Below are 14,384 nucleotides of genomic sequence, written 5' to 3' on the forward strand. Positions count from 1 at the left end.
CACAGGTTGCACACCACAGTCCGTCGGTCATCCACTGTTTCTTTAAAGAACCTCTAGACTTGAGAACATCTAGCCCTCAAAACGGGAGCTTCACTAAGTGAAACATTTGGCGCTGATGCACCAGCTCTGGCCATGCCTCTCCGTCTGGCCCCACCACTGCCTCTTCCAACCTGTTCTGGTATAGGACTTGCCTCCGTCTCACAAGCACTGTCTTCACCCGGCCTATCAACCCAGCTTGAGTCTGTCACCTCATCATCCTTCGATCCCTCTGTCTGCTCCAACTTCACCACTGTCTGACAACCGTGTTTCCTCATCGTCCTACACCTCTTTACACACTTCTTCCACTACGTCAATAATGTCATCATCACCCACAGACTGCGACCGCTGGAAAACCTGGGCATCGGGAAAGAGCTCAGCAGCAACCTGAGAAGTGGTTTGTGACTCTGGGAAGGGTGCAGAAAACAGTTCCTCAGAGTATGTCGGCTCAAATTCTAAATTTTCCTGGGAGGGGGCAGACTGGGGTGAAGGAGGCTGAGGTGGAGGAGTGCTCACTTGGGTAACATGGGTGGACTGCGTGGAAGTCCCAGTAAGTTGAGACATGAAGCTAGGGAGTGTAGCTCTGTGGCGTTCCCCTGCTCCCTCATCAGCAGGTAGTGTCTCACCCCGCCCAGGACCATGGCCTCTAACCCCTGTAGTAATTGGATGCCCACGCCAACGTCCTCATCCTCTACCCTTAGCCCTCGGGTTCAACATTTTCCAAATAAAAGTCTATTTTATAGACAAAAGAGAATATATAAAGAGAAATATAAACTGTAAATTTTTTTTGGTAATTTTTTTTTTGTTTTTTTTTTATTTATAGAAGAACAAAACATGCAGAAGAAATTAGACAGCTATGGCTAGTTTCTAACCAACACAGACAATTTTTTTAAATGTCCCGGTATTGATGTGAACAAAAGACCGTATTTGATTACGCCACACGTGACGTACAGTACCCTTCACCGGCAGAGAGAATGTGGATTGGGATATCTGGAGACTAGCTTGCTAAACAGTAGCAGGCAGACTAAGCTAGATGAAATTTCATTTGCACCACTAACAGCACACAAAAGGATTTTGTGCTGTGACTTTCACTTTCACTTTTGAAAAAAAAAAAAAAAATCGGCAGACTGTGCCTAATTCAATCAAACCCCCAATAAATTGTCCCACTTAGCTGTTTGAAATGGATATAAGGTTTGCAAGTCTCCCTGCAAATTCGTCACAATATGGTAGTAGCTGCACTACTAGTGCCAGCAAGCCCAGCCACAGGCAAATTTAAAAAAATTAAATATAACGCTATTGTAGCCCTAACAAGGGCTGTTGGGTTCTTGTAGAATCACTCCTGCCTAACACTAATCTAATAGAACACCCTAACGCTATCCCTGACCAACAGCAGCTCTATCCCTAACGGCATCCAGACAGAGAATGATCCGAGAACTGCTGGCAGAAGCTAGTATATTCCAGGGTCACCTGATCAGGCCAACCAACCACTGCTATCGACATGTAAGTGTACCACGTGATGCTGGGTGTACTGCAGAGTCCCTTGGCTTGTGATTGGCTCTGTTTCTGGCTGTCAAAAATCAAAAGCTCGGACGAGTATGTTCGCTCATCTCTAGTGAAGTCTATTCATCACTTTTTCATTCTCCAACTTTCTGCATACCAAAGGTAGGTTTCAGAACCCATCACCTGTTCCATATTTAACTTACCCACTACCCTTTTTTTCCCAGTTAATAATAATAAAACATTGGTATTCAAGTTGCTATTTAAACTTACTTGACCCCCTGTGTAGGTGAAAGGCCATTGACATAGTCAAGAAAGGGATAAGTGTAATATATGTGCAACACATTTAACTTCCTCCACTTTAATAAATCTTGGGCATTATTAAGACTGTCTTATCTCATTTTAAAATTCACTGCACATTTATTAATGTATGTTTTATTCTTCAATAATACATGTTAAAATTTAGGACACAAGCATACACTACAGTGATCTCATTTATTTTTTTTCCAAATGACAAAAAAAGGAAAACATCACACAATGTGATCATATCATTTCCATGTATATACTGTACATATCGTCATAGGGGTATCAAAACTTTTGGCTTGCTTTTTTCTTACATTTTTGAGACTTTCCGTGGTTCTTGTACTCATTTGCGACTTTTTTTGTGCCTAAAACTGTCTTCTTTCAAAGTTCGCCATTGTCTAGTTTCCTGCAGTTTTCCCTGAGTTATCACCTTAATCCAGATGTGAACGTTGCGACTTTTTAAAAAAGTCACTAATTTTTGTGCAAATCTATGGCTGCCCATGATCAGGCATAAAAAATAGCTGGGAAACTGTTTTTTTGCAACTTATGTTTTAAAAAGTTGCAAATTCACTACAGACCAAACGCCACATGTATCAATAAGGAAAATCCTCAGACCAGCAGGAAAGCCAAGAAAAGTCTCAAAAAACACACAGAAAAAGACAGACTTATGATACATGTGCCCCATAGTCATATTACAGTCAAGTATAATAAAAACATGTTTTTTTACTTTACAAGTTATAGCATACGTTCATACTGTGATATGCACTGTGATATCAAAACAAACAAAAGTCAATTATATAGAATATTGTCAAGGTATTGTCAGTAAAGCAGCCATTAATTTAATGGCTCAGAGTAAGTATTTTTTTTTTCAGATGCATAGTGTGTTTCATAATTCTTCGTAGCCACTGGTGGAGCAACGGTATCAGGCTTAACGTGTTTACTTAAAAAAAATATATATACATTAATCAATAATATTTTCATAAAATAGGATTGTTGCTATTAACTTAATTATGCACGTGTAATAGAACATTTTTCAAGTAAATCAAATAAACTTGATAATATTAAATATTTCCAAATGAATATACAGTATATATATATATATATATATATATATATATATATATATATATATATATATATATTTAAGAACATTTGAAAAGCACATATTCCTGTTAGCATTCTAAATAAAAATAAAATATATTAGTCTACAGCTTAAAGATGTACTCAGGGAAAAATATATATTCTCTGGCCTGCTACAAATACTATCCACATACACATACAGGCGGTCCCCTACTTAAGGACACCCGACTTACAGACAACCCATAGTTACAGACGGACCCCTCTGCCCCATGTGACCTCTGGTGAAGCTCTATGGATGCTTTACTATAGGCCCAGACTGCAGTGATCAGCTGTAAGATGTCTGTAATGAAGCTTTATTGATAATTCTTGGTCCAATTACACCAAAAATTTTGAAACTCCAATTGTCACTGGGGCAAAAGAAAAAAAATTGTCTAAAACTTCCATTATAAAATATACAGTTTCGACTTACATACAAATTCAACTTAAGAACAAACCTCCAGACCCTATCTTGTATGTAACCCGGGGACTGCCTGTACATTGAAACTACCCTACATCTGACATGAGGTGAAAGAGAGATGAGATGTGCTTGAGATTAGTGTTAGATGAAGTCCTGTGAACACATGAATAAGGGCATTGAGGCCACTGATTAGCTGCATTCAACAAATCCCAAAGAGGAGGACATGAGTTGTGACCCTGAAGCATGGGGAATGAATATATATATATATATATATATATATATATATATATATATGCGTTTGTTATCTTAATTACCTGTTGTGGCCCCTTTATCAACAACTTGGAAAACCCTTTAACCTCATATCTTATGATTACATTTATTTTTTACTATACAAATACCAACCAGTAAAGAATATTAACCGGTTCGCGACCGCCCGCCGTGTATTCACGGCGGCGGTCGCGTCGCGCTGCATGGAGAGGGCTCACGGGCTGAGCCCTCTCCATAGCCGGTAAGTCTTTGCTGCATATTGCAGCAAAGGCTTACCGGTAACATCCGCGATCGGTGCTAGCACCGATCGCGGGTGTTTCTACAGCGTGGGCTGCCGGCAAAGTTGCCGGCAGCCTCAAACAGATAGCGGCGCATGGGCGCCGCCATCTTACCTGGGATCGCCGCTCCCCGTGACGTCATCGGGGGGCGGCGATCCGTCTCCATGGTAGCCTCGGGTCTTCAGAAGACCCGAGGCTATTTCGTTTTAACCCCTTCATTACAATGTGCTGATAGCACATTGTAATGAATGAGGAAGAAAATCCCCATATACTGCCATACTGTAGTATGGCAGTATATGATAGGATCGATCAGACAACCTAGGGTTAAAGTACCCTAGGGAGTCTGAAAAATAGTATAACTAAAAATAAAAAAAAGTTTAAAAAAAAAAAATTATAATAAAAAAACCTAAAATTTCAAATCACCCCCCTTTCCCTAGAACTGACATAAATATAAATAAACAGTAAAAATCATAAACACATCAGGTATCGACGCGTCCGAAAATGCCCGATCTATCAAAATATGATAACGGTTTTTCAATGCGTTTAACCCCGTAACGGAAAATAGCGCCCAAAGTCGAAAGTTGCACTTTTTTGCCATTTTGAAAAATCTAAAAAAATCTATAAAAAGTGATCAAAAGGTCGTACAGTCCTAAAAATGATATCATTGAAAATATTATCAAATTTCGCAAAAAATGACACCACCCACTGCTCCGTACACCAAAGTATAAAAAAGTTATTACCGCCAGAATTTGGCAAAATCAAAAAAAAATTTTTTGTACAGGAGGTTTTAATTTTTGTAAATGTATGAAAACATTATAAAACCTATACAAATTTGGTATCCCCTTAATCGTACCGACCCAAAGAATAAAGTAGACATGTCATTTGGGGTGCTCAGTGAAAGACGTAATATCCAAGCCCACAAGAAAATGGCGCAAATGTGTTTTTTCACCATTTTCATTGCATTTGGAATTTTTTTTCCGCTTCCGAGTACATGGCATGGAATATTTAATACCATCATTATGAAGTGCAATTTGTTACACAGAAAACAAGCCGTCACACAGCTCTTTACGTGTAAAAATAAAAAAGTTATAGATTTTTGAAGGTGGGGAGTGAAAAATGGACATGAAAAAACAGGAAAGGGCCCGGTCCTTAACCGGTTAAAGAGAATCATGTTAAGAGAGTAAAGGATCTTGAATGTCTCTCTGTTCTCACGCCTCTCTAACCGAATGTGCCTAAAAGTGGCTTACTCCCTTCTGCCCACAGACCCACGCAAGCATGTATATGGGTCAGGAAGAACATCTTTTAAGAGGTTTGAAGAATTTATTTACCTTCCCAGAATGAAAGCTCCAATGAGACCAACCAGAATGAAAGCCAACAGGACTGAAAGGATGGAGGTAAGAACAATCATACCCCCACTACGTCTACCAGGCCAGGTATCAATTACTGATGATGCCTTCCCTGTGCGAGAGAGATAAATATATTCAGCACCTATATGATGACAATCTGAAAACTGTACACAACACACATAACGCTCTTTTTATTAACCCTTTTATTGCCAAGAATGTATTTCTTACAGAAAGGCAGCTCAGTGGTCCAGGAAGTTTCTAATATGTCCTGGCTACTAAGAGCAGTTACTTTAAATAGGCGACACCTATAATAAACAGAAAAATCTTTCATTTGACACCAGGATCGTGTTTCTAGCTGCCAGAAAACCAGAGATATTTTTTCTAACAGTTATTATCTTCAGTTTTAAGGCACCTAGAAACACATCAACAAACGCATGTAAGAGGAAATTCTCCTATCCGAGCACACTTGTATATAGAGTGATCTTTTATTTGCAGTAAAATAGAGCGAGAAGATAAACATTGGATCCCCTGCTCCTATTCTGGCTACATGACACATAAAAAGCACATATATTCCTATTTTAAGTTTTTATTCTACATTGTCCCTTTGTTTTTCTAAATACGATATAGTACTCTAACTCAACATCTTATGAACCACAGGAGGTTCTCTTATTGCACTGTTAAGACGAAGGTGCTCAAATTTCTGCAAAAATAGTTGGGTTCAACACTTAGATTTAACATTCCCTTTGATGCATATACAGGTGAATTTACATATGTGGGGTATGCATAAACTCCTCACATCTCACAACTTTTTGAAACTTAATTTTCTGTTTAATTTTAAGTATTCTGGATTTGTACATATTTAAATGGACAATTTGAACTTTCATGTTTTTGGGATTTTATCACAGGTGGTTGTGTATGAAAGTGATTGTGTGTATTAATTATTATTTAAAGTTATATTTTTATACATGGGAGTGTAATACACTGTGCTTTCTGAAAGAAAATAGATTTTGACAGGATTGGAGCTTTTTACCTTGTGCTTTATACATTATAAACACATTTCTGTGTTAATAGCAAATGTTGCATGTGTTTTTAGTGTAAATTCTTGTTGATGTTGAGTATTGTGGTATATATATTTCTGCTAACTTTTAATTATTATTTTAAATCAAGTGTGTAAATCTCTGCTTTGATGTAAGTTTTTTGCAGAAATACAAACTTTCATGCATTTTTTAAAACTACTTATGTTTGTATGACACAAGGTTGCTTAAAGGTGGTATGTACTGTCAACTGCTGATCAAGACAAATGCAAGTGCTAGGTTGTCTGCTCTCAAAAATGATATAAGGTTTGGCTGTAACTTGAGTCGACTGTTGTGTGTTCTTAAAGGGGTATTCCGGGAACATAAACATCTAATACAAAAACCCATAATGCTATAAATAAGTGAATACAATAAAACTCAATGTCATAAATCAGAAAATGTAGCTTAATTAGTTAGCCTTTATGATTCACAAAATGTTATGGGCTTTATAAAATAGGTGGAGTTATCACTAAGATGGCCGCAATGGGAAACTTTAAGACCCATGATTCTTTAGTTCTCAGTAACCTCTCTTCCCTCTTATACTCTGCTCCCAATGATGATGTAACAGACGGTCCTGCTGTTACCATAGTAATGATGTGTATCTGCCATCACTGCACATTACCTCACTGAGATGGGTTTCACCACAACACTGACCATACTGGAAGCACTGCAACCAACTACAGCCAAACTAGTGGTGATCACATGACCTGCCCAGAGAGGTGCAGGACATGTGATGTGGACATATGACCAGTGGCCATCTTCTGTCCTGTGCCTGCTCCGAGCAGAGAAACTCAATGGACTGATTAAAGGGCCAGTGGCATTTTAATTCTTCATTACAGTTTATGTCAACAGCATTTTTCTGCAAAGGGGAGCAAAATTGTAAATAACATCTAATTATATATAAGGATATATTTTAATGACCCATTTGTATATGAATTATGCTAATTCCTGGAATACCTCTTAAGTAGGGGAGTGGCTGTAGCTCCTTTTGTAACACATTGGGGCAGATTTATCAAGCAGTCTGAAAGTCAGAATATTTCCAATTGCCCATGGCAACCAATCACAGCTCAGCTTTCATTTCACCAGTGCTCATGAATATTTTAAAGGGGAGCTGTGATTGGTTGCCATGGGCAATTGGAAATATTCTGACTTTCAGACTGCTTGATAAATCTGCCCCATTGTCACCTCTCAAATAGGATTGTGAAGTACAAGAAGCAGCCACTAGGCTAATTAGGACTCCAAAGTCACTTGTTTATATACCAAACATTAACTGGGTTAATATTCAAGACTTCAATACTTTTTCTTTCTTCACTGAGCACTGAACCAGTACATAAGTAGTCACAAGGAGCACAGTGTATGTATATGCATTATATGTATATATATGTATAATTTACCTGACTTTCATTGGCTGAACTATACTAAATGAGAAACAAAGCCTGCATGATCTGCCTTTTATGTATTAGTGGTCTCTAAAAGTTCCTGTTTTTCCCAGAAGACCTTTATCCATTACCCACAGGATTCGGGATGAATGCCTGATGGTGAGGTGGTCCATCTGCCAGAATTTCTCCCTGCAATCAAATCAATAGTAGACTGCAAATTCCCTTTAGTTGCCCTGTGATGCCAACTTCTGCCATGCTCAATGTCTCATAGCAGTCTATAGAGCACAGGACTGTGCCCAATGGGATTTTCTGTACATAGGAGATAAATAAGTTTTATGGGATAATCTCTTTAAAGGGGTATTCCCACAAAGACAAGTTCCTTATATGTACTCGGAATAACAAAATAACACATTTTCTAATTCACTGTTATTAACAAAAATAGAGCATTTTACAGATATAAGTCAAACCTGTCTCTTACAGTCCTGCTGTACACAATTTCAATTGCCCCTAGACCCTGAGATTTTTCACTGAGCAGCCTAGGGAGTGATAGAAGCTAAAACAGCTATAAAACTGAGTAAAATTGTAAAGTAAGGGGTTAAAATGATTTTTATTGTGTTAACATCACTAGGGGATTGAGATTTTTCCTTCTTGGCAAAACCCCTTTAAGTATTATGAACAACACATAGCAGCTGTGAGCTCATTTTTGATTCTGTGTTTTTCAGGAGAAAGTTATTAAACTATTCTAGAAAGTCCTAGCGCACCTCATTTGGTTTGCAAGTTTTCAGCAATTTAGTGATTCCATTGTTGTAGCCTATGCAGAAAATGGTTGTTTAATACATAAAATATCCATTGACTGCAACAAGAAGGTGACCCACTGTTAAATCCATGTGATGGGTACTACCCAGTACTCATATAGAAAAACCTCTGTTCTTCACCAATATTAAATGCATTTACTTACTTCTTGCAGTCTGGTCGCTTTCTAAGTTATTACTATTATTTATTTCCTGATAAATGTCTCCTATAGTTCCATATTATCCCATGTTGAAGGTTTCTTATCCTGTATGGCAAGCCTTTCAATACAGTCTTACATAAAATACAGCATATTTACTTTAAATGGTTACATTGTATTACCTTGACGAAGTGTGATAACGCCAGACCAACCAGTTTCATCCACTATTTTATTATTGATATCCAAAACAACAAATTTAACTCTGAAAAAAGGGGAATGCAAAAACATCCTGTTGGTATTACCTCTGGCAAATATAGCATAAAGTTAAAGTTCAGCTCAATTTAATATAAAATAAGCAAATCTTTACTTAGCTGATGTGATTTCGCCTTGCATTTACTTTGATCTTACCTTATATTTACTATAATCTAGCCTTATATTTACTATGATATTTTGTGGTTTGTCAATCTAAACATTATTGTGCGTCTTCTATTAAAAAAAAAATCACAAAACAGCTTTAATGTTTTAAAGATAAAATATGAAATAAAACAAGCTGTGATTGGTTGCAATGTAGACAATATAGCTGAATATGTTAATTTTATTTGAGCCATTACTGCTGAGATATTTTCTTTTTGAATGCATTGTTCTGTCCTTGTTTCTGCTGCTTGTAGACATAGGGGCAGATTTATCAAACTGTCTAAAAGAATGTTCTTACTAGGCAGCACCCGATGTGTTCTACAACAGTGTTGTGCCTGCATGCACAACTACTAAAGGTGAGCGTGATACCTTATCTATAAAGACGCACTTGGGGTATCCCAAAATTTATTGCACCAGGGAGCGCTTGTTTTTCTTTGTTTAAGAATGTTCTTAGTTGCCCATGGCAAACAGTTACGAATTCCCTTTAAAATATTCACTGGTAAAATGAAAGCTGAGCTGTAATTGGTTGCCAATTCTGACATTCTTACTTTTAGACCACTTGATAAATCTGCCCCATAGTTCCTATCCCTGCTTTCCCAAACCTTCTACAAAGGAGATAATAGAATGGATTAGAATGGATTCTGAGACAGAACCATCCCTCATTTGATGCTCAACTTTTAAGAGGAGAAAAAGCAGACTACAGCCACTGTAGCCCCCTTTAATATGCCACTGTGTATAAATAAGACGCAGTTTGGTTTCATTTTGACTTTAAGCAGCTGAACCCCACCAATCTGATACTGAAGACTTGAATATCATCAGTGAAAACACTTTTATATATTATACTATATTTTGGTCAAATAGCCCACTGTAAGGTTCTTTTTCAGTAATCAGTACTTACATGTATTTGCCAGTAGAAGCTAATGGTCCATTACAGGTGTTGGGGGTTGAGCAGGAAGTATCACTGCCAACTCTAATGTAAGAGGCATTATTATCACAGTTATAACTACTCTCAGTTGCATTAAGAGTAAGATAGTATCCATTAGATGCAAACGAAGAATAAGGAGCAGGGATGGTCAACTTGGTTGTATCCACTATAGGGTTGAAAAAATGACAATAAAAAAAACAATCAAAGGAACGTAAAAATCAATCTACAAGTCATATGGAGGTGTGCATTAATTGTATACCTATCTTGTTAGCTACAAGTAGCCATACAGTATTAGTTGACATCTGTTTAAAGAGGCATTTCGGGCTCTCCAGAGTAAATGTTGTAGTTGTCAGTCTTCCTTGAAGAGATGTGGGGACTAGTTGTGGAATATAATATGTATAATCTAAAAGAGAATAAACACAAGTAAACATCAGTCATGGTAACTGCGGCCATAGTCAAGGACAAGTTGGTGGTGCAAATGTGCTATGGTCATTCAAGTGTTACGGTCATGTTCAACATCCATCTTGGGTGTTAACAGTGGGTGCCAGCTGCATATGGATAAGATAGTGCTCAGTCTGTGAATTCTCTTTCTATATGTGATTAATAACTGCATATCTTTAAAATGTTGTATGGTCATTGTATGGTCATTACTAACATCCTCTGCATTACTAACATCCTCTGCAATCTTGACAGCAAACATCATACATTGGATAGCAAATACCCCTTGAACTTTGGGAATTTTTAAATGTGCAGCCACAAACTTAGTATTTTATTGCCATTTTTTATGAGCAATAAAAAGTATCAATAACCAATAAAGAAAATGATATGTGCATTTGCAAATAAAAAAAAACAAAAAAGTGTTTACTTGCAGTGGTGGATTTCCTCTCTATATATCATTAGCCACTTTTAAAAGCAAGCCATCACACCCACTTGGTTAGAGGGTAGCACAGAGGGTAAAAAGCGGACAGCCGCAATTTCAACTTTTTCATGCTTTATAGGAGAAAAAACATGCCCAAATACATGTGAAAGAAAACCATCACTACATATCATCCTGAATACACCATCCCCACCTTGAAACAATGGGGGTCATTTACTAAGGGCCCGAATGGCGTTTTTACGGCGGGTTACCTGAATATTTCCGATTTGCTCTGATTTTCCCTGAATTGCCCTGGGTTTTTGGCGCACGCGATCGGATTGTGGCGCATTGGCGCCGGCATGCATGCAACGGAAATCGGGGGGGGGGGGGGCTTGGACGAATGAAAGCCTGACGGATTCTGAGAAACCGCCGCAGAGAACACGCCGCTGGATCGCGAATGGACCGGGTAAGTAAATCTGCCCCAATGTGTTGGTCACATCATGCTTTGGGGATGCTTTGCTTCGGTAGAGAATTGGAAGCTGGTCAGAGTTTATAGATGGATGTAGCTCATGAATGTAAGTCTGTGGCTGTAACCCTCAAAAGTGGAAAAAGTTAAAAGAGGCATGAATACTATTCCATAATATTGTATCATGGTTTGTGAGGTCACAATTAACCTTTCTTATGCTAGCCAATATTAGTGTTCATGTCACAACACAAGTTTTTTTTTTTTTTTTAAACGTGGTACTTACCTCCTCTTCTCCCTGTGGCTCTGGTTTCTTCTCTTTATGGCTTTATGGCAGAGGCATGTTTATGCATTCTGCCCCCACACACACTATGATGCAGCTGATTACATCAAAGTGTGTGCTCAGTCAGAAATGTTCCTCTGTCCGGAAATTGTGAGAAGAAGAAGCTGAAGGTAAATATGGCCTGCTGTGGGCATTTCATTTGTGAAAGGGGACTGCTGCTTATCATTTCATTAGTGTGAACATTTAATTCATGAGGGGGGCACTGCTGTGGGCATTTCATTAATGGGGGGAAGCTCTGCTGTGGACATTTCATCAATTAGGGGAGCTCTGCTGTGGACATTTCATTAATGGGGGGAAGCTATGCTGTGGACATTTCATTAATGAAGGGAGCACTGCTGTGGGCATTTCTTTAATGTGGGCAGTTCTGCTGTGAATATTTCATTAGTGAGGGGAAGCTGCTCTTGTATAGCTTATTAGTGAATGGAGGCTGCTACTGGACATTTTATTAGTGAGTTGCAGATGCATTTTCCACCCTAGGCTTATATTCTAGTTTTAACAGTTATTTTTGTGGTAAAATTTGCACAGTGGACCTTATAGGTGGACATTATATGTGTATGTGGAGTGCTATAGAAAAAGAGGCATTTTAATGTACTTCTAATAAAGGCAGACAACAGAAAAAAGGAGCTGTGTCAGCAGGGGGTACAGAAGAAGGTACAGCTGCAGGAATAGGGCCATTTTAGACCGACGGCGGTGGGAAATGGCACATTATATGGGTTGGTGTTAGATTTGGAGTATTTGTTGGGCAGAAATTTTTTTCCCCAAGGATCACACCTGGAAATAGTTTTTAGGTGCAGTCGGTCCCTGGGACCACTGCCGTTAGCTCAATCTCAAGACTTCCTGGGTCATAAAGCCAAACCACAATAAAAGGGCAAGTCATTCTACCAAATAATGGTTTAAGAAGATGCATGTGTGATCTAAATCCATTAGTAAACTTGGGAATATAAGGGAAGCATATGACAGAAAACATGCCCAACATAACAGAGATACAGCTGTTGTGTAGTGAGGCATTCCTCCAAGGCGTTGTGCAAAACTAATGAACAATCAATGGAAATAATTAGATGACATTCTTGCTGCACACAGGGTTAAACCAGATATTTAAAGCAGAAGTTCATTTTCATTGGTTCTCCTTATCTACTTTTAGGTCTTTCTAAAAATCAGGTTTAGTTTTTGGTCCATTTGGGAGAGTTGCTGAAATCTAAATAGTTTTGAGGGGTTTAAAAACCTTCCAGTACTGCTGTGTATATTTTACCTGTGATGCAAACTTGGAGCAGCACATGCTTATGAATGCAGGAGTCAATGAATTGCGTAAATAAATAAATAAATAAAATGTATATAATAAATAAAATAAATGTATTTCTCTGTGTGTACTTTTACCCTTATACCAGATCTTCTTATGACTCTTAGAACTCTTCTGTATTCAACAAATATCTTAGAAAATTGCATTATTTCACTCTTCAAAATTACATGTGCCGTTTAATGGACTGGCTTAAAGTCCACTGGTCAATTGGAAACCATTTGCACCCACTACATGAGACATGCATCTGAATAAAGATATCTGTTTTTCTGTTCTCTTAATTTAAGAAAAAAAAATGCCATTTTCTGAATCCCAGCACATGCTTTAAAACAGAGACAATTGCAAAGAGCTTATATTCAGCATTCACCTAGAAAGACACTAACCTGCTGCAACAACAGATAATGTAACAAGCATCCACACCTGAATGTGGGAAGACATCTTTATGGTGTTCTCTCTTCCGAGCTTGCCGTGCTAGTGAACAGAGCCACTGAAGAAACTAAGACTAAATTCAGGACACATGCATTTACCTTTCACTCCTTAAAAACCCACATATCTAGGAAGATGCCTCAAATATCTACATTCTTCACATTCATGCTGATAGCAAACATGTTCTACTTGTTTTTCACATTATAAGCCATTGTATCATTGTTCTTACATAGTGGCTCGCATTTTCTCATTCTTTTGTATTGAATGAAATGTCACCAAACCAGTCCTGTAATCTAAAGCATCTTTGGTGTTGACTTTTTTCTCTCTTCCATTAAAGCCTTGGTTAGATCACTGTGTCTTTAAAGACACTGGACTAACTTTACCAACTTATACACATATGCACAGGATATGGAGAAGGGTATCAAACACCAGAAATTTGGTCCCTTATACCAATGAAGTATTAGTATGAGAAAGATACGTTCCATACAGCAGGTGGATGTGTCAAAATTATGCCAGAAGCTAGCTGCTAGGTGAATGTTTGCATGGTTGAAGAAGTGTGCAGGCACAGGGCAGGAACACCCGCGCCAGACGAAACCCACCGCCCACCAAGCTCCCTTCATGCTTTGGAAAAAAGGTGATAATAATCGCAATGCCTGACGATTTGCAAGGAATTGTGATTATTTCAGTGCTTCTTTGCCAGTTCCATGCTTCTAGGAACTATAGAACTGAAGATAAGGGCATCTGCAGTGATGTTCCTTCTTCAACCTCTAAACGTTTCATCTCAGATGACACATGACTGGCAATGCAGTATCTACCTCACAATATAGTTAATTCTGCTTCCTTTATGGAGTGGATAGTGAGTTTCTCCGATATGGGTTTCTATTGGATATCCCCAATTCGATCAAAGAAAGTTTGGCGCGGTCTGTTCCGTGGTGCTGGGGGCTAGCCGTTGTTTTAAAGTTTTGGCCCTTCTGTAAGTAAACTGTGGATTTTTTGAA

The 14,384-nt window shown here is 38.3% G+C and overlaps 1 protein-coding gene across 1 annotated transcript; it reads right to left on the bottom strand.

The window, feature by feature from the left end:
* Window positions 1-2,009: 2,009 nt before the first annotated feature.
* Window positions 2,010-13,461, bottom strand: LOC140118430 (uroplakin-3b-like). Its single transcript, XM_072136335.1, has 6 exons — window positions 13,344-13,461; window positions 10,264-10,407; window positions 9,978-10,170; window positions 8,848-8,927; window positions 5,247-5,376; window positions 2,010-2,776 (listed from the first exon to the last, which is right to left on the bottom strand). Exons 1-6 carry the CDS (start codon window positions 13,396-13,398, stop codon window positions 2,671-2,673), a joined length of 708 nt encoding a protein of 235 aa, XP_071992436.1. The 5' UTR covers window positions 13,399-13,461; the 3' UTR covers window positions 2,010-2,670.
* Between the last annotated feature and the right edge of the window lie 923 nt (window positions 13,462-14,384).

This window comes from Engystomops pustulosus, chromosome 2 (genome assembly GCF_040894005.1).
Source record: "Engystomops pustulosus chromosome 2, aEngPut4.maternal, whole genome shotgun sequence".
Classification (NCBI taxonomy): domain Eukaryota; kingdom Metazoa; phylum Chordata; class Amphibia; order Anura; family Leptodactylidae; genus Engystomops; species Engystomops pustulosus.